At 46.4% G+C, this 18,637-nt stretch overlaps 1 protein-coding gene across 21 annotated transcripts in view; it reads right to left on the reverse strand.

Annotated features, from left to right (window-relative positions):
• Nucleotides 1-322: 322 nt before the first annotated feature.
• Nucleotides 323-18,637, reverse strand: part of LOC135920355 (glycoprotein-N-acetylgalactosamine 3-beta-galactosyltransferase 1-like) — a 147,608-nt gene continuing 129,293 nt past the window's right edge. For 20 of the 21 annotated variants that reach the window (XM_065454580.1, XM_065454586.1, XM_065454587.1 and 17 more), the window contains 3 exons: nucleotides 11,789-12,111; nucleotides 9,019-9,686; nucleotides 323-5,554 (listed from right to left, as the gene is read on the reverse strand). In XM_065454580.1, the coding sequence (XP_065310652.1) occupies nucleotides 5,384-5,554; nucleotides 9,019-9,686; nucleotides 11,789-12,111 (1,162 nt within the window). In that variant the 3' untranslated portion in view covers nucleotides 323-5,383. Of the gene's footprint in view, nucleotides 5,555-9,018; nucleotides 9,687-11,788; nucleotides 12,112-14,275; nucleotides 14,601-18,637 lie in introns of those variants that run through there. The other variant, XM_065454599.2, reaches the window with a different exon arrangement.

The raw sequence follows: 18,637 nt of genomic DNA on the forward strand, positions 1-18,637 counted from the left end.
ACATATTGTCATACAGCATACGAAATGAAACAGACTTAGCTAAATTGCTGTTTGCCTCTGATACCATAAAGATTATGTAGCTTACCCAGAGACTGCAGTGAACGGAAGGGTTCTGTACCTTTATCACACTCTCTTGTTATGAATTAAGTCACTTTCTAGCATTTTCTACAAACTGGTGAGAAATACTCAGTAAATTAAGAGACAGCATAAAGTCAACTAGCTTTTCAGCAAAAAAGCATGATTAGATGATGTTGCTGCAGTACAGAGGCAATTTCAAAATAGATTCTGCGAGCACAATCAAAATGCCGACCGCAAGTACAAGTAACCTTTTCAGACACACAAGCTTTATTCACAGTCACGCAATCACTCATCTTAAAAACTCAATGTGCACTCGCTTTGATTCAAAACACTATTGGGCATGACGAAAAATGGTATTTCTTTCATTTTCGGAACTAGACAGGTACAAAGGAAACTAATTGATGATATAGAAGGGTTTGTAAGTCAACTTTTGTCACAATTCTCATTTCTGGGTTCACTCACTCAAACGTGTACACTTGTACACTGTTAATATTTTTCGCATCTGCGGAAGCAAGAGCTTAGAAACACAATCAAGTCTACACTGTAATGTCTTTGACATGTTGGACATTTCTTGTATTGTTAATTAAATTCACATGAAACCACATCAATGAAACTTCGGAGGTTAATATTGTGTGACTATCCTCTAAACAGAAACACACTTATGCATGTAGCAAGTACTCACACCTCAGCCAGTGGAAACACATTGGATGCCTCACACACGTCATGAAGTTTATGAATGCACTTGTTCTGATGGAGTGCATATTAATGGGGTGACCTGCTAAAATAACCTTGACAAGAAGTCTTCTCTGTTACAAGTATGGTGACATTGTATAATCAGACTCAGAAGACACCAGAAATTCAACACAGCTTTGCATTAGTTAATACATCACTGAACATGTCACAACAGGAACTACTTTGACAGTAAACATAAGTACACAAAGCAACTGCACATGGGTGTCCAAAAAGTGGCACAAGCAAATGACTACACTTTCGACTAAAAACCCTACAGTTGTCGTCCTTAAAATGTGAAAGGACATCCTGGAATGTTTGTGATAGCTGGACTGCCAGACTACTTACCAGAAGTAAGCACTTTTCAGCTGCAAGCACTGCTCATTCTCTGACGCACAAGACTAGCTTGCCACCGATGTGGACATACGTAGTCCTATTGTTGAGGAACATTATTTGATTAGACGTCAAGTTGCTCATATATAGTCTCACCACCACGGACGCATATAGTAACCTCTCAGGAATCGAGATCTCTGATGCTCTCATATGACACATTCTATGAAAGTACTTACACAAAGCAAACTAAGGAACAGTTATCATCAGTTAGGGTAACTGAAGGTACAGCAAGCGTGACTAGGGCTTTATAATCGTATCAGCCCATTTGCTGGGGCCATTACATGCGTACTGGCTATAGAGTGCATGGCAGCCGTGCTGATGTAAGGCCATAATCTCTAAAATTAATGACATCAGCCAGGAAATATGGGCCATGGGATGCCAATGAGCAGAGACTGATATGCCTGAAAGACACTGGAAAAATCACATGCCTCAAAGTATGCCTTACTGTTTCTAAAAAGGTGCTTCGTATCTGTTATATCCAAATCACAAGTAAGGTAGAAAGCAACAGCTGCCCTTGTTACAGAGACGAGACAAGCACATTGAAGCTAGCAGCACTGGCATAAGTGTTAAGCAATTAGCCAGATTATGTAGAACCAAAATATGCACTGCACTGCAACTGTGCTTAACTGCGAACACACAGTACATTATATTCATAATAACCTACAAATGTGCTTAAGTGCGAACACAGACTACATTGTATTCATAATAACCTGACAGCAAAGTGCCATTTTTTCTGTATTGGGCAACCAATGTTTCTTATTTAAAACATCACGAACAATCAATAGCAGCTGGGAAAGGTACTGTATAAACCGAAATATAGGTCGGCCCGGAATATAGGTCATATCCTTATCTCGAGTTGACCAGATGACTCACAATGTGCCAGAAAGACCAGTAAATAAAATGAGCAGCGGCTATAGCTGCTTTTTTTTTTCAGGAAAGAATTTTGACCGATACTCCACTTTATACGGTAAATCTATGTTGCTATCTGATCTGACCAAAAGCATAAAACAGTGGCAAGAATTTTAAAAGACATATGACTGCTTCCCATAAGCCAAGGAATATTCAAGCACATGCCATAAAGTATTCAATGGCACAGCACCGATGGAAAGGTAGGCTGCTTTATGCAATGAGAGCAATTCACTTGATGGCAAGTCAAAAGAAAAAGAATAAAGACGAATGTGAGTAGCTAAAATGCACTTCAAACTCAAGAGGGAGTATGCACAGTTAAGTGCACTGGTGGCCGTTTTGCAGAGTAGTTTGAAACATGCATCAAGCAGACACACTATACAGATTAGCGTGCCATGAATGCCACATTCTCTCTCCATACCTACAGCCATTAACGCATGCTTTAAAATTAGTGTTACACTTTAATATAAATGTATCTCTAAGTTATCTACGTCGGTATTAAAAACCTGCATGTCATGTGTGTCTCGTTAAATGACAAATCTACAAAAAAAAATTTTGCACAGGCTTGAGCCACTTAAGAGAAATTTTGCAGAGCTAAATATTGTGGCCTTTAGTCACAGAAACGTTATGTTAGAAAGGTTCATAAGAGCAAATGCCAGCCACTGGTTCTGTTGGACATGTTATCAAAGGCAGCTGGTGTGTGTAAAACAGCACATGGCAAAGAACAGCTTTGTGAATTTGGTCAGATTCATTTTTGGGATACTATTCAAGCAAAGTTGTGATTCACTGGGTTTATGGCAGTTGCCTGAATTAGTAGTCAGAGATGCAAAAATTACTTCTTCTAATAGTAGGATGTATCCTTGCATCTCAGACTTTCCTCAATTGCTAATACCTGTAGCACACTTCTGATGATGGTGGTTATCAATAGTAGAAAATTTAGATCATATCTCCAGAATCTATGAGATTCATTCAGCATAAAATATCGAAAAACACTCTTCTATTTCGAAAAAGAACTTGATTGATAATTATGCCAGCACAGCTCGGGTGCAATCAGATTTGCATTCAGAACAGAACACATTCAGTCACTGCAATGTCACAAAGTGGGCAGCCTGCAAAATTTGAAAAGGTAGGGAAAGAGAAGCCAATCGCCAAGCGGTGAACTCCCCGGAAGTTGATGTGCCTCATTTTTCATCAGCTTGGGTGCAATAAACTACAAAACTAAATTTTTCTCACTTCTAATGAATAAAAAATTTATATGAAAACAAAATATTTTTCTTCTGAAGCTTAAACGTGTTCTCAAATAGTAATACATACGACGATTACAATTTATTAGTACCTATAACTTTTTCTGCACAGTCGCTAGATGGCGTCGCGAACAGTGAAAGAAAAGTGATGGGAACAGTAGCATGCTTGCAAAGGCAGTAACATGTTGTTGCACTGCAATGTCTGAATGGGCCCCCGCGTACAGTGTTAGTGTACCTCACGTGACTAAATGGTTATGTGAGGGAAGTTCACAAGACGTATTTGACACATCCCTAGGATATTGATGTCCTGGCAGTGGACGTCCATAGGATAACTAGAGCACATCATTGCTGTGACAGGGGAGGTACAGCATCTTACAAAAGGGACACGAGCTCATGGTCTGTGTAATCTGCAACTAAATAATCACTATACAGGCTTTACAGAGTATGGAGACAAACACAAGAGCCGGTAGGGGGCTGAACATTGATATATGGAATAGTTTTTCACACAAATTCAAAGCCAGCATCAATTGTTGTGGTTATGGGCAATGGAAACAAATGAACTAGCATACAAGAATGAAGAGTATACAAGAGTGAGGAATCGCAGTGCCGCCGCTCCTTTCGGCATTGCCAGCGTCAGGTGCCCCCATGCATCGCTGCCTCCGCGCGCTGCACTGCCGCTTTCTAGTTCATTGTAACCCGGGTTTCGGCGCGAAAGAGCAAGCTGTTCAATACACTGTTCGTTTTGAGAAACGAAAACGAAGCCACAATTCGCTTTCTGCCATCTCTTCAAACGCATTTCACACCTCCAGCCACTCTGCTTTCTCCTCGCGCAACGCCAACACAACAGAAGCTCCCAATGCAAGCGCCATTTTCTCGAATTAGACTATGGATTGGATCCGAACGTGCCATTCTGTAGCCGCAGCCACCGTTTGGATTCAATCCAATTTATCAGACATGCCATGTGAAGCCGGTCTGGCAGTGAGCACATGACTGCTCGAACTGCACACCTTTTGTCGCGTTCTGCGCCTAGTGGACGACGTTCTCGCTTTCAACGCGATTGACAAGAGCATATGTGGTCATTTTGACGTTACCAAAAACGTGGCCGCGCCTCGTTGGCGCGGCGTAGGCAAATCACACATGGCGAAACTGAAAGCGCGCCCTGAACAACGATCTCTCATCGCGCCCCTGCCTGGCAAGAGGACACAGTGTAAGCGCTAACTTTTGGCAGCACTGTACTAAATTATTCAGGTGCTGAGCCCTTTAATTGTATGATATGATTGCAATTGCAATATTTTAAACATATTAAGAGACCAGTCACAGGATTAGCTTGCCAGTACGAGTGCTCCAAGTTATACAACCTCTGAACTTGCTGTTGTGTCCTTAGATGATGATGAACTAGCTTGACAAGAATATAACTTTCTTTCAAGAATAAACTTGTAACACTGAGTGACTTGAAGCCTTCTGTCATGATTTCAATGGGAAATCACGCTAACCACTTGCTTTTCACCATGCGTCGTACTGGTGACCTTTGCATAGGTATGGCACTTTGCTGCTAGTATGTCTGCTGTGAGTGACTATCTGTGCTATGCAACCTCTTCTATGACATTCGACATCAGAAGGAGGCATCGACACAGAGAAATGCTAGAACTACAGATTAGATTGCACACCCTAAAGTACCTAGGTGTACACTAAGAACTCTGTTTGCTTGCATTTAATTAGTCTATTTCTACTATATACTACCATCGGCAAATCACACCCGGTGAATAGCAGCACCAAACAATACCACAGTTCAATGTATCACTGATGGCCCATTTGAATAAAACTGTGGTGCTACGTGTGGCTTGATGCACACAGGCTGTGCGGCAACCATAACAACTTGGCATGTACCTCTGCCATGCATTGTTGTCACAGCTCAGGCACACACTGCTCAATGTTCTCTGCTCATTTAGCACACAGGTGTACCATCCCTGAAGAATGTCGCTGATGGCACAGTGTAGCAGCACAGAATGCTCAGCTTGAGACGTTCCAGCACATCACGGCACACTAGTCCTGTATGTAGTTTTCTGGCTGATTGGTGCTTTGGGGCGTATACTGGTGTCTATGCCATATGGTCGCAAGTGGTAAACAAGGTACTCCATGACGTACATCATGTTGGGGCTGACGTAATGGAATGAGATGGCTGTGTCACTGCAGCAGTCCATACCCTGCAAAAGAATGGACATGATCAGAATAGGCTAAACTGATGTCCTTAAGGGATCAAGGTGGAGGGCAGCATTCTGGGACCTGTCCTTTCTTCAGTCCATATAAATGACATTGTTACATCAATAGATACGTCACATGTAAATGTAAGACTTTAGCAGATGACTGCATACTTTTTGAAGCTATTCTTACCAAGAAAAACCAGTAATATGCCTGCAATATTACCGTTATGCTGTTTTCAAGTGGTGTAAAGATTGGTCTTAAAATGATAGAGTGATAAATCCATGTTCATAAGAAACATCCTCTTAATGATACGTATTCATTTACCAATTGTCCTTTGACAGAGGTCGATGCATACAAATGTTGAGGTGCTACAATTACAAATCACCCAGCATGGTCATGTCATATTAAAAAAAACTTACTCATCTGCCTCTAATAAGGTCAGTTTATTGTTGCACAAACTAAAAACAGCGCCGTCAGATACAGAACTGTTGGCCTACATTCCTCTAACAAAACCAGAATTAGAATATGCAACGTTTGGGACCCACATCTAAAGAAGTACATTAGAAAACTTGAGATGATGTAACAAAAGTTCACTGATGATTATGATATTCCCTAATGCTAAATTTGAGTGTAGCTATATACGTGCTTTCCTTTCATGAGCCAGCATTTTGTGTTATGATTAAATAGGTACACGGTTTATACTCTAAAGAGAACTCTGTGAATAGCGTAGCTGGCCCGTACATCCTGTCTCGTGCGGCACATTGCAAACGAAGCGAAGTGCGACGCGACTGCCTCGCTAATCGTGAGATCACGAGAGGCAGCGCGTCGGTGAGGCGTGGGCGCGATTCACAGCAGCTGCCTCATCAACCTCCGCTCATGCAGCGCTTTGTTTCAATACAGGCGACGCGCGCTAACCTGGCGCCTCATCCTAGCCATCGTCGCCGCACAGCCCGTCTTGCGCGGCACTACGCTTGACGAGGGCAGCCCTTTGTCGCGGGGAAGTCGCGCCACCATGGACGGCGGCGACAGCACCAAAGCGAGCGTCACATCGAGCCTTAATTACTCGGAGCTGCTCCCCAACGCCCCTTGCAAGAGCAGTGATCGCCGTCACACACGCTGATGCCACGGGCCGACTTCAGCAGCTGACGCCGCGGACGAGCGTAGCCTTCCCAGCCTCGTGCCACCCTGGACTCGCTCGGAAGCACAAGTGAAATCGACCACGCGGCTTCGGATGCCGTGGTTGAAGGCAACTCAGCGCAGGACGTTTTCCCTGCGCTCTTATTCTGCTTTCCTTCACTCTGCTCGTTCCCCCGGTTATGCCGCCGAGGCACGCCGACGCTCAACGCACGAGGAGTTGCGCACTAAAACGCTGTTCGATTTATGCTCCACGCAATCACCAAAGGAGTGACTCGCCATCAGTGCTCATGGCCACTAACAACACCACCGTTTAGCAATACTAAAGAGCAATTACTAGGCCGCAGTTTAGTGATTTGTTTCATTACCACCAATTTATTATTAGTCCTGAAACTTATTTAAGACCCTGAATTTCTAGAGAAACTAGACTTAGACATGCTCAAACCCTTGAACATTACTTCGCGTGCACTAATCTTTTTATGGAATCCTTTTTTCCTCGGACCATCAATCAATGGAACGCATTACCACCTGAAGCATTCTGTAAAGAAGGTTAGTGCTGACTTTGAAAATTATGTACCTTTTTGTTCATGAACATATCTTACAAGCTATGATGGTTGTAAATACCACACTGCATATGAGTGTACTCGACTAGTTATGCTATGATGTGTTGCACTGATTTTTACTTATGTACACGCCGGGTGTTTCTGCCAATATTTTAAGGAATTTTTAAATATTGTCTGTGGCAGATAACACAATTTAGACCTTGAGCTGGTCCCCTTGAAGAGGTGGACATTACTCGCCGAGAAATCAAAATGCATAATCGACTAATTAACAAGAAATCACGAATTATATTTGGCTTTATTAGTTTACGGCATATATTGCAAGTTGCGAATAGTTGTCAGTGAGTTTTCAAGCCATATCCACTCAGAGTGAACACGAAGGAAGACACTGGTTTCGAGATATGTGCAGTAAAGCGTGAGGTAAAAATGCACAGTTACTACACTTACTTTTTAAAGAAAATGTCATTTTATGCAACGAAGCGCCAAGATAACTGGGGCGCCCATGTATTTGCTCGCAAACTTCGGCAATTATCTCGAAACTGGTGTGATTCTGAAAATGCGTTCAAATTGGATATGCCTCGCGAACTCACCGTCTACAATTCGTAAATTGTAATATGCGCTATAGAGTAATGAATTAAAAATGTTAATTAGTGATTTTCTGTTAATTAGCCATATATGTCTTCAGATTTTTGGTGCTAGTAATGCTCGCCTGTTTGAGAAGTCGAGTTCATGGACTAGAATTGTGCTATCAGTTGCAGGTGATTTTTAAAAATTGGTTAAACGTTTTGCAGCAACACTCGGTATACTTACTATAGTGTGCTTGCAGCCGAACCACACTTTCACTATTTCAATACTTTTTGAAATTATCTTGTTAATTACCTTTATCATTCCACTGCATGGCCCTCAAATTTCAGTATGTTTTCATTTTTAAGAATCCCACTATCAAAACAAGCTACAATGTATCTAAATGAGCCTATGTTTCTTGAGTACAACTGGCACATTTCTGTAAGCACTGTGTAAACATAACTTTGCTATATGTTTTTCCTGTACTTTATTCTGTACCAGTCCGCCCAAGATAATTAACAGCAGTTGAACAAGGTATATTTTAACAACAGTTTGACAACAGCAGTTTGACAACGCAACAGTGTAACAATGGTTTGACAAAGTGACTTCTGTCAGGCTTGACATAGACAAGTCCTTTGTAAAGCGTCATCTTCTAAGACATCTGTTGTTTGACCACCCTTTGATCATTTCAGAACTCGTACATCTCCCTGTGAACATGCGTCGTGTACGAATTTCATCCACACGATGACTGTAGGAAGCAAATATTGATACTGTAACATTGTGTTATAGAAGAAAATAAAGCTATTATGTAAGGATTAATGCAAACTATATAAATTATTAACGCAAACTCAAGGTAAACATGCAGATCCATAAGCCCATTAATGAGAGAGCCTCAACACGGGATGTTCCATCGGCGATTTGTTAGGCAGCAGTCCACAAGGCGAAAAACAACAGCTGCAAGCAAGGCCAAGGCGGAAGAGCAGAAGATACATCGCTCGGTATGGTAGTGCTTGCACTTTTTTTACGGAAACACTCCAATGAAGACCATCGTTGCTCACCAAGCCCTGTCTCGTGCAGACTCCTCAAATAGAAATTTCGGCGGTACAGTAAACACTATCCGACTACGGATGCACGCTCTCTCTGAAGAGACAAAAACAAAAGGGCCGACAAGCCACTGCCGCGCACGCACAGCTCTCGCGGCCACGAACCTCCTTGATGGGGTAGTAGGCGTACGACCAGAGCCAGAAGTCCTTGGGCATCTGGCCGGGTATCAGGTGGCTCTCGGGCACCAGCGGGAAGAAGCGGCCCCGGCCGGCCGCGTCCCGCGAGTCGCCCGCGGCCACGCCGAGCCTCTGCAGGCAGCGGCCCATCTCGACGTCCTCGGCGCCGCCGGCGTCGGCGCGGCAGCCGTCCTGCGGCCGCCGGCGGGCGAGGCGGCGCACGGCCTCGCGGCTGAGCACGTAGCCCGCGCCGCCGCTCATGTAGCCCTGCGCCACGTACGGCTTGAAGCGGCAGCCGTAGTACACCGCCTCCGAGGCGTTCTTGTCGCGCAGGAAGTAGCGCAGGTTCTCCACCACCACGTACGTGTCGTCGTCCGCCTTGAGGAACCAGTCGTGGTCGCGCAGGTGGTGCAGCGCCACGTAGTCGAATGCCGCCTTGGTCTTGGCCCACAGGTGGTTCCGCGACTCGGTCACGTTCAGCGCCACGGCGGGCAGCTGCGAGTCCGACTGCGAGCTCATGAAGAGCAGCGTGTTGCAGCGGCGGCCCCAGGTGGCCTTGACGTGGCGCGCCTTCTTGGCGTGGTTGCGCGGCTGCGTCATCACCCAGCACAGCACGCGCACCTGGCGCCGCAGGTTCCGCGCCACGCGGTCCTCGTCTGCGGGGTCGCGCGGCTTCGCGGTCAGCGCTACGCGATGGCAACGCGCACGTGCTGCAACGCTTCGCACTTACGCGTCGGGGCAACGATACGCAGGACAGAAAGTTGGTGTCGGGCAGGTTATTTACAGTAACATAAAGTTACAGGCCTTGCCTAATGCACCTAAGTATTACAGGTTTCCCAATAAAACGATGTGGCATGCATCAACGGCAAACTTTTAGGGGGAACATGAATTAATTATTCTAAAGAATCCACCATAGCCTGACCAACACCTGTGGGATTCGATTGCTGGCCTTACTCACTGAAATATACTAAGCGAAGAATATAACAACATATAATACAAAATGGCCCTCATTACAAACCTTTTTCTTCCAATGACGGAGAGAGCCAAAATACAATTCCAGCCGATAGAAATTCGGGGAGTGTGCACCTAAAACTTCTTTGCATCTATATACGCTTCCTTTTCCGCATGAGACCGACTGTCGCGAAATCGACCTTTAAGTTCCGACCCAAGTTGTTCATTCATCCACTGTTTATCTTCTCCTGCAGCTTCTGTATCCGCTCAGCTACTCTGCTTATAAATGGCAGGGTTATTAACCGACGTCAAAATTTAGACAAAGAAATCTGAATTTTCTGGAAAGTACTTTCGAATAACCAGCTCTTTAAGTCCATGTACCTAACAATCTCTGCTGCAATCCTAACGCAACGTGCAAATATGAAACTAAATTGCTTATATGGTGATGAACAGTAACGTCTGCTTGTAAGCTGCCCAAATGACTATATCGAACTTCATCCACGCCATTATGCCAATATAATAGACAGGCAATATCTCTGTAAAATGAATGTCCGTCTTATTCCAGGAGTCACCCTCAATGTTTGAGCACGTGCAAGGTTAGCACCTGAAGCGCGCAGGGGTGACAATTACTCCGGAATCGCTCCCCAGTTGTCCAAACTACAGGCCGCGAAGGCGCACATGTCGCAGTTCCCCAACCATACGAGTAGTATCGGTACTGGAATTTGCTTAAGCATTCTCCCACGAACTAGCACAATATTATTGTCGAATTACCAGATTAATAGTTTTTAGCGCAAAGAAACGCACGACACGAGAGAAGGCACACAGGGCACAGCGGTACTAACAACTGATGCTACTGACAATGAGGTTTCTTGGCGCTAAAAACTATTAACGTGAAATACCAACTAGCCCACCAGTCTATTTTGTTGAATTACCAGAGTCTTAAGGGTAGCTGCAGAATGACCTCAGACTTATCTATCCGAATTTGCCTTATATTGGTAAGCGCGTTAGAAATTGTTTATCACATTCTGTTGGAATATCCAGGTTACAGAAACGAAAGGAGAGGTTATTTTAGAAGAATGAAGCCTATTACCCAAGAGGCATCCAGATCTAGGAAGAATACTATAGGTACTATGCCTTCTCCTTCAAAGCAAGGTCAAGCTTTAAATTTCTTTTGTTTTCATTCCTACAAGATACCGGCTTCATTGACAAGCTCTATAGCCTACTTACATCAATACCGTCACCTCTGTCCCACCTGTACATGTCTAGATTATATATGTTAGTGCCGTTTAAAGCAAAATTTTGTCTCTCTTCCCTACTTTGAGATGTACGTCATGTTCTGGACGTTTGTGCGACCATGAAGGCGACCTTGAGATGTGCCTAGGAACGGATGTCGTTCATATATATATATATATACATATATATATATATATATATATATATATATATATATATATATATATATATATATATATATATATATATATATATATATATATATACGTGTGTGTGTGTGTGTGTGTGTGTGTGTGTGTGTGTGTGTGTGTGTGTGTGTGTGTGTGTGTGTGTGTGCGCACGCGTGCAAACGCTTCGCCTTTACCGATTCTCACGGCGCGTGGTATCTGCCCAATTAAAATGCTAGCTCTTTTCTCGCCTTCTAGCGCAGTCCCCGATCGCCCTCCCCATGCACAGAGCACCATGCGGACGCTCGATACGCGGCGCGGCACAATTCTCCGCGCTTGGCGAAAGAGCTCTCCCCCCGCCTCGACCCGGCTGTCGTCGTTTACAGCACGCGGCAGGAGCGACTGACCGCTGTGGTGGAACTCGTCGTCCGGCCCGTGCCCGGCGAGCGGCACCTCGGGCGCCGGCGGTTCCTCGTCCTCCCAGTGGTCGGCGTGCGGGCCGGGGGCCGACAAGAGCGACGCGGAGCCGGGCCGCCTGCGGGCCAGCAGCCACGGCGCCACGCCCGGGTGGTCGAGGGAGATGACGCTCAGCAGCAGGTAGGCGCAGCCGAAGCCGAACGTGATGCCCGTGCCCAAGGGGAGCAGGAAGCTGCGCGGCGCCGGGAGCCAGGCGCCGCCTGACAAGCCGGCGACCGCCGCACCCGGTGCTCGGCCGGCCTCCATGTGCATGCTGCGCCACATTTGTACAACAACATTTCGTCTGACCCTGAATAAGCTGGCGCGGAGAGAGAGAGAGAAAAGAATAAATAGGCGTGACGTCGATTAGGAAAGCCTGGGGAACCATTTGAAAAGACATTCGAGCTTTAAATCTAGGCTTTGACGAAAACTCGTCTGCTCTGGGACGATCAAGGCTGATTGCGGACAAGGCTCCCGCGTCGGAGCCGAACCATCCTTTGTTCCTTCTTCTCAAACTTCTATTTATGCGGTCAGTGTCTATTATAAGGTGCCAAATTCGAGCATGTGCGCAGAAGAGTTGCTTGTTAAACAACACGGCAAGGGACATCGAGCTTAAATTCTTCTCGAGAATCTTGAGCACAGGCCCTTGCGCAGTGGCCCATATGGCACTATCAAAAGCGCTTGCCGAGATGCTGCGTATACAACAGATCCACTCAAGGTATACAGATGGCGGTACACCTAAGCACATCTGTAGGCTCCAGGCGACCAGTACAGGTAAAGCCGCCTTTCAGTGAACCTCGGAAGGCTTCCTTCATGTACAGCTATACCGAGACGGACTCGCACTCGCCTTCAAAAACACCCGTCAGAATTCAGTGCAACGTACAAGCGATATCCGCTTCGGTATACGCTGGCGACTCTGAGCGTTAATCTGTTATATGCGGCACACACAAGAAAGAGAACATGACGCCTGTTGCATCTGCACTGCTTGTTCCCTGGCACTTTTATTTCATTAAGTGTGTGTAAGGAGATGTTGCCGCCTCGTAGAGGCGCTGGCTACTCATCGGTGCTGACGTCCGATAAAAAAAATAAACACCGTGAGACAGAGACGTAGTCAGGCGGGGGCGAGAGGGGTGGGCACAGGAATCGTACTCAATAACAATATTTTTTAACAATATCGCACCCGGTTACATCATGTGCGTCAATCGCACATGACGAACAGAGTGGTCTCTAACATGGGTCTGCAGTGTATGATAATCAGATAAGCATTATCTTAATTACTGAATCCATTTTTCTAAAGTATGCACATTGCATTTCGACGCTTCCTATCTTTAACCCAAGTCATCGGGAGACGGACCGCAAGACGCAGCGAGTATGCGTTAACTTTCCTGAAAACTTGACGTCAAGAGTCAGTGCGTTGTCACCAGTATCCATGCCATGCCAGACACACAAAAATAATTCGGGGAGAAGTCATATGCGATGACTCTCTAAGCATGCGAGTAACCGAAACGCGCCGCGTGTTAGGCGTGTGCTGAAGCCGGTCTCTTCTCTCACGCTTCGCTCTGGACGCACCGCGTCATCTGGTGGCGCCGCCGCGACGTCCAGCCATAACCATACACCCAGTGAGTCAAGTTTTCATCAAAGAGGTTTATCGAAGAGCGCCACATACTATGTGACGCATACCTAGTGGTACATACGCAGATGCGCACAAACGCCGTTTTCTGGAATGAGAGCAATTCCGAATTACTTAAGGTGCCAAAACACTTAAGAATGAGCACCTGTGTTCCTCAAGTGTTTTTCTTTTTTACTGTGTGTCTTGTTTCGTTTACTCATCCTCAATCGGGCTAATTAAAAAAAACATGATGGAATACCAAGTCCCCAAAAAGCGTCACACCTACGTGCCACGGAACCAGCCACATTTTTAGACTGCACTATCTTCAGCATCAGCCCATATTTTCGTAGTCCACCAGCTGGCCTGACAATGCCAAGAATGTTGTTCGGATTAAAATATAATAAAGCGGATGTCTACGAATTCATTCACTTCACGCAAAAGGGGCAAGCAGAACTGGTACGCGTTTCGTCTGAAGCGCGCAAGCTAGGCGCCGCCATGACCACCAGGGCCATGGCATAGTTTCTCTTTCACGCTGATACCGGAGGAGGGGGGGGGGGGCAATCATACAATGCCGCTTTTAGCCTCCGACCGAACCTTTCGTGTAGCAAGGCTGTTGCGTTTCGAAAACAAACAAAACGTTACAGCCCAGCGCGCGACACAGGAACATCTTTGTCACCCGAAACAGCGGCTTTGGTGTGCACAAAGGAACCCTGTGTTATTTTGCACTGTTTTTTATGCAGCGCACGCGTCATTCGAAACTAGACTGCCTCTCAATGACGATAAGCGCAATCTCCCGCCGGCCGAAATTGGGCGCCTCCAACACACCTACCTGTGGCGCACCGTCGAACTATATATGTACGCACACCCGTGAGGAACGCCGGGCCACGGATCACATGGCTGACAGCACCGCTAGCTGCTGCTAGCTCGCACCTGCGGCGGCAAACAATGCGTCAGGGGAGTCGACAGCCGATCCGTGCCTTTTCTGGCTGCCTTGAAGAGCGGTGGCACAACGGGACTCCCGCCTCGCGACGGCACAATGCTGGCAACGGCGCAATTCCCAGCTCCACCCCGTCAGTTCGTGCGGTGCAACCCAGGATGCGGGCCCGCTTACTGCACGTACACTACTTCAAGCAGCTTCCGTCACCTTGCACTGCATGCGTTTGTAATGCGAACACCATATAAGATTGGACGTTGGAGAGCGTGAGACGAGTGTGCCTGCGCTCTGGCTAGACAGGCTGCGCTTCATTTGTACCCTGGTCGCACGGTGCATTTTTGATCCCGATCGCACTGCGTGCATCGGGATCAATTGATCAACCAATAAAGAAAAAAAAACATTGCAATTAAAATGTGGTGTTTTACGCGCCAACCACGATACGATTATGCGGCACGCCGTACAGTCGGGCACTCCGGATTAATTTTAACCACTTGGGGTTCTTCAGCGTCCAGACAATGCACGGCACGCCAGCGTTCCTGCATTTCTGCCCAATCGAAATGCGGCCAGGAATCGAACCCTCGACTTCGTGCTTAGCAGCGCAACGTCGTAGCCGCTAATCCACCCCAGTGGGGGCCGCTAAAGAAAGCTTATCTTGCCCTAAAGAACGCCACCGAAAAGTAGGCAAACCAAGTAAAAAGAAACAGAGGACACGAGTGTTCACTTGTGCTCACAGACAGTGAAAGAGAGGCACGCGCGACATAAAGTGACGGTGACATCTTCGGGACCAATCCAACCCGTGGGCGCCAGGTTGTGATTAGTCTCCCGAAGCGCCAAACAAGCGCGCGTGCGTTTCCCCTCGTTTGTCGCTCCAGACACGCAGCTTGTTTCTCGTCGACTTCCTTCTGCGCTTTTTGTTCTTCTGCTTGCGTCCCGACGTGTGATTACTATATGTGCCTCACAGGCAGTCTGGGAATAATTAATGAAGATTACGTTGACCATCCACAACTGTTACCACAAGAGACATGAGAAACAAGAGTCACGATGTTGTCTATAGGAGCTCGGCCTCTGTTAGGTGAATAAAATAAAAGAAGATTATGAGAGAAAATGACGTGCGAAAACAAAAAGAAAATCGAACTTGAAAAATACAGTCCGGTATACACTGTAAAATAATTTACACCCTAAAAAGTGAAAAAGGGTGTAAATGTGTCTATAACTCACACCCATAGGGTATTATCTATATAACGAACACCCTAAGGGCGTGAGTTATAGACACATTTACACCCTTTTTCAATTTTAGGGTGTAAATTATTTTACAGTGTAACCCCAAACTTTCCTTACCATCTTCTAGTGAAGTAGTAACTATCTCTCACGCCACAAGAAAATAGAGGAGGGCACGTTTCAAGTGCCTAGGATATAGCAACACGCAAGAATCAATAGTTCAAGTACCATTAAACCTCGCAGTTTATGTATATGGCATTGTTACACCACGTTTACCGAGAGAATGAAACTGAGACATAATCTGGAAAAAAAAACATGACAAGCATAATAAAGTGCTAAAAAATATGAATAAATTATTACAAGAAATCTCACGTTTGAGCTGTCGCAAGATATTTTCGGCAAATAGCGACAGACGCTAGTGCCGTCCGAATAGCCTCACGTGTATTTCGTTGACGTCAAGGAGCGCGCTTATCGGGACGGAAGACGCAGCATTGTTGAGTCTGACGGTGTTAGCAAAATCAATGACGTTATCTATGCTACTATATGGCTTTTTCTGAACCGATGACATTTGCGGAGGCAGAATATTCCTCGTGGCAACGCTTCAATCCAAAGTCAGAACCACTGGATATGGTTATTAGCTTACAATTGGTTCATATGGTTTTTAATCTGTCAGAAACACGCGTGGCTTACTGATAGCTAGACACAAGCACATTTCGACGTTTTTCAAGGCAGCCGACCTTACAAGTGTACTTGTGTATGTCAAGCGGTTCAGCTTTTGTTCGATAACTTAGCTGCAAGAGCTGTGGACGTCATGGAGATGGTGCGCTGCTCGTCGAAGCCAGCGAGGTCATCAGCCACTCCATGCCGAAAGGCGCATCAATCGAGAGCATGCTGGATGAACAACGTGAGCTTTGTGGGGGCATTAACAATGATGCAGCAGTCGCCGTTCGAGTAGCTTTAGAGGCACGAACTCCGCGGATCATTCAGGTTGCTAAGGCAGTGACCAGAGCAGTACAAGCGAAGTACGGCAGAGTTGTTAGGGAAACGTTCAGAGCTGCAGGTGAGCGGCTCAACCTTCTAGCGAAGGCATACCTCCCCTAAATACAAGTTCGCCTGTGGAGGCGTTGCTGGACGTGCCTTTCCACACGCCTCCCTATACCAATGCCTCCCGCTCAGTGTGTCCGCAACCACGCCTCTCAACTCTGCGTCGTACAACGTAGACCTGCCTCGCTGCGAGGCGAAGCAGCGATGCTCGCGCAATATTATGCGCAAGAAGTATTTTAAGGCTTCGTGCCGCGCATCGGTGGGAGTAAAACATTCGCAGATGCACATGAGCAACCTCCTTACGATATCGGTGAAGTCGACGCGGTCTTTCCCTTTACATCGGCTGTCCGAAATTTCTTGCGTAGGCGGCGCTTTCTGGTGGTGGAACACCGGAGAAACCGGCGCTCTTCCCTACTCTGCCTTTCGCCTCTCCCCACTGGCTTCGTTTACATTCTTTCACCTCGACGCTCGCCTATGATCAATATACAGAGCACGGCGTCGGCCAATTACATTAACGAGCGCTCGAGAGACCAAGAGCGGCACTGTTCAGGCGCCGTAGCCTTCGCTGCAGCATCAGCCGAGAGGTAGAACATCGATTGGCAATCTGTAGGCCGGCATAGTTCTAATCATAGAGTCTTTCACAATATTGCATAGAGGAATAACTGGCGCTGCGCCACCGTTATGTCCATGCGAATGCTGCGATGGGGTCGCTTCGGATCGGCATCGTTCTCGAAGTGCGTGGACACACTGAATGTGCGCTAGCTAACACCGTTCCGTCTGTCCCAATGGTTCACTTTCTACTAAAGCAGCACGTGGAGAGCAGTTTTTTTTAAATATTACACCAAGAACATTTTAATTCAATCGCGCTGTGCTTGTACGTACATTTACGCGGAACATAAGAAGTACCGACGGGCCGCCAAAGTTGGAGAAGAGACAAGGTCAGCGCTCGCTTTGCGACATATTCTCGCATGTTGTTTTTCCTCGCTTCCCTACGCGCTGCAGACGAGCAAACTTTATTCATGCGAAAGCGTCAAATGGCCTATTGAGCGAAATAGCTGGCGGCGTCTGCAGCAGCGAAACGGCGCCCAGACTCCCACTGGCCGCGACGCCACGTCACGAGCGCGCCTCGACGGAGCAGAGAGCGGGCGAGGGGGAGCACCCGCTGCCGCAGCGTCGCGCCTGGCGTTGCGTGAGGGGAGGGGGCGTCGCCGCGTCGGTAAGACAAGAGAGGACCTGAGCGCGACGTCACGGAGAAGAGGCCGGCGGCGTGCTTGTGGATACGGGTTGAATGAAGGCATCGCGCCCTTATGGGCAACGGTAACCAGAGCGCAGTTATTGTTTTTTTAGGCATAGTTAAGCAGATGGCCCGCAGAGAACAGAGGGTGTTCCAAAATTATTTTATTTATGCGAACCTATTTACGCGCTGCATTACTAAAACACCCGTCCATAAAAAATGAAATCGTTCAATCTTAGGATTGAGAACGAATATCGCGTAAATGATGACAGGGGGAATGGCTTATATCGAAAAGTCACCGTGCTGCTCTCTTCTTCAGAGTAGCTTCTTTGCCTTGATTTATCGTCGACGTCAAAGAGTTTGCCGCTTATGCTACCACAAACGTTCTTCAACAAAATGTTAGCACTGCACCATAACACGTTTCTCATGACAACTTCACTAGTGTGCCCTTCTTCGCATTCGGGACACATGTCACATTGCATACATTACCGCAGTCCACATATATTTACAAGACCGCAAACGAGTTAGTTCACCATTGGAGACACAAAACATTCGTGCAACTATTTACAAAGAAACAGCTGCCTTATTCCACAAAATTCTAGCTTTTCTCTTCTTTGCCTTAGCCTTGGCAGCCAATATTCCGTCATTCATCTTGCGGAAACATGAACGCATGATTTTTCGGCACCGATTTGTAATTGCTGCAGCAATTGGGCACGCAGAACTTATTAAGCATATCCTGGCATGAACGTAATCCACATTCC

Source organism: Dermacentor albipictus, chromosome 1, assembly GCF_038994185.2.
Source record: "Dermacentor albipictus isolate Rhodes 1998 colony chromosome 1, USDA_Dalb.pri_finalv2, whole genome shotgun sequence".
NCBI classification, from domain to species: Eukaryota; Metazoa; Arthropoda; class Arachnida; order Ixodida; family Ixodidae; genus Dermacentor; species Dermacentor albipictus.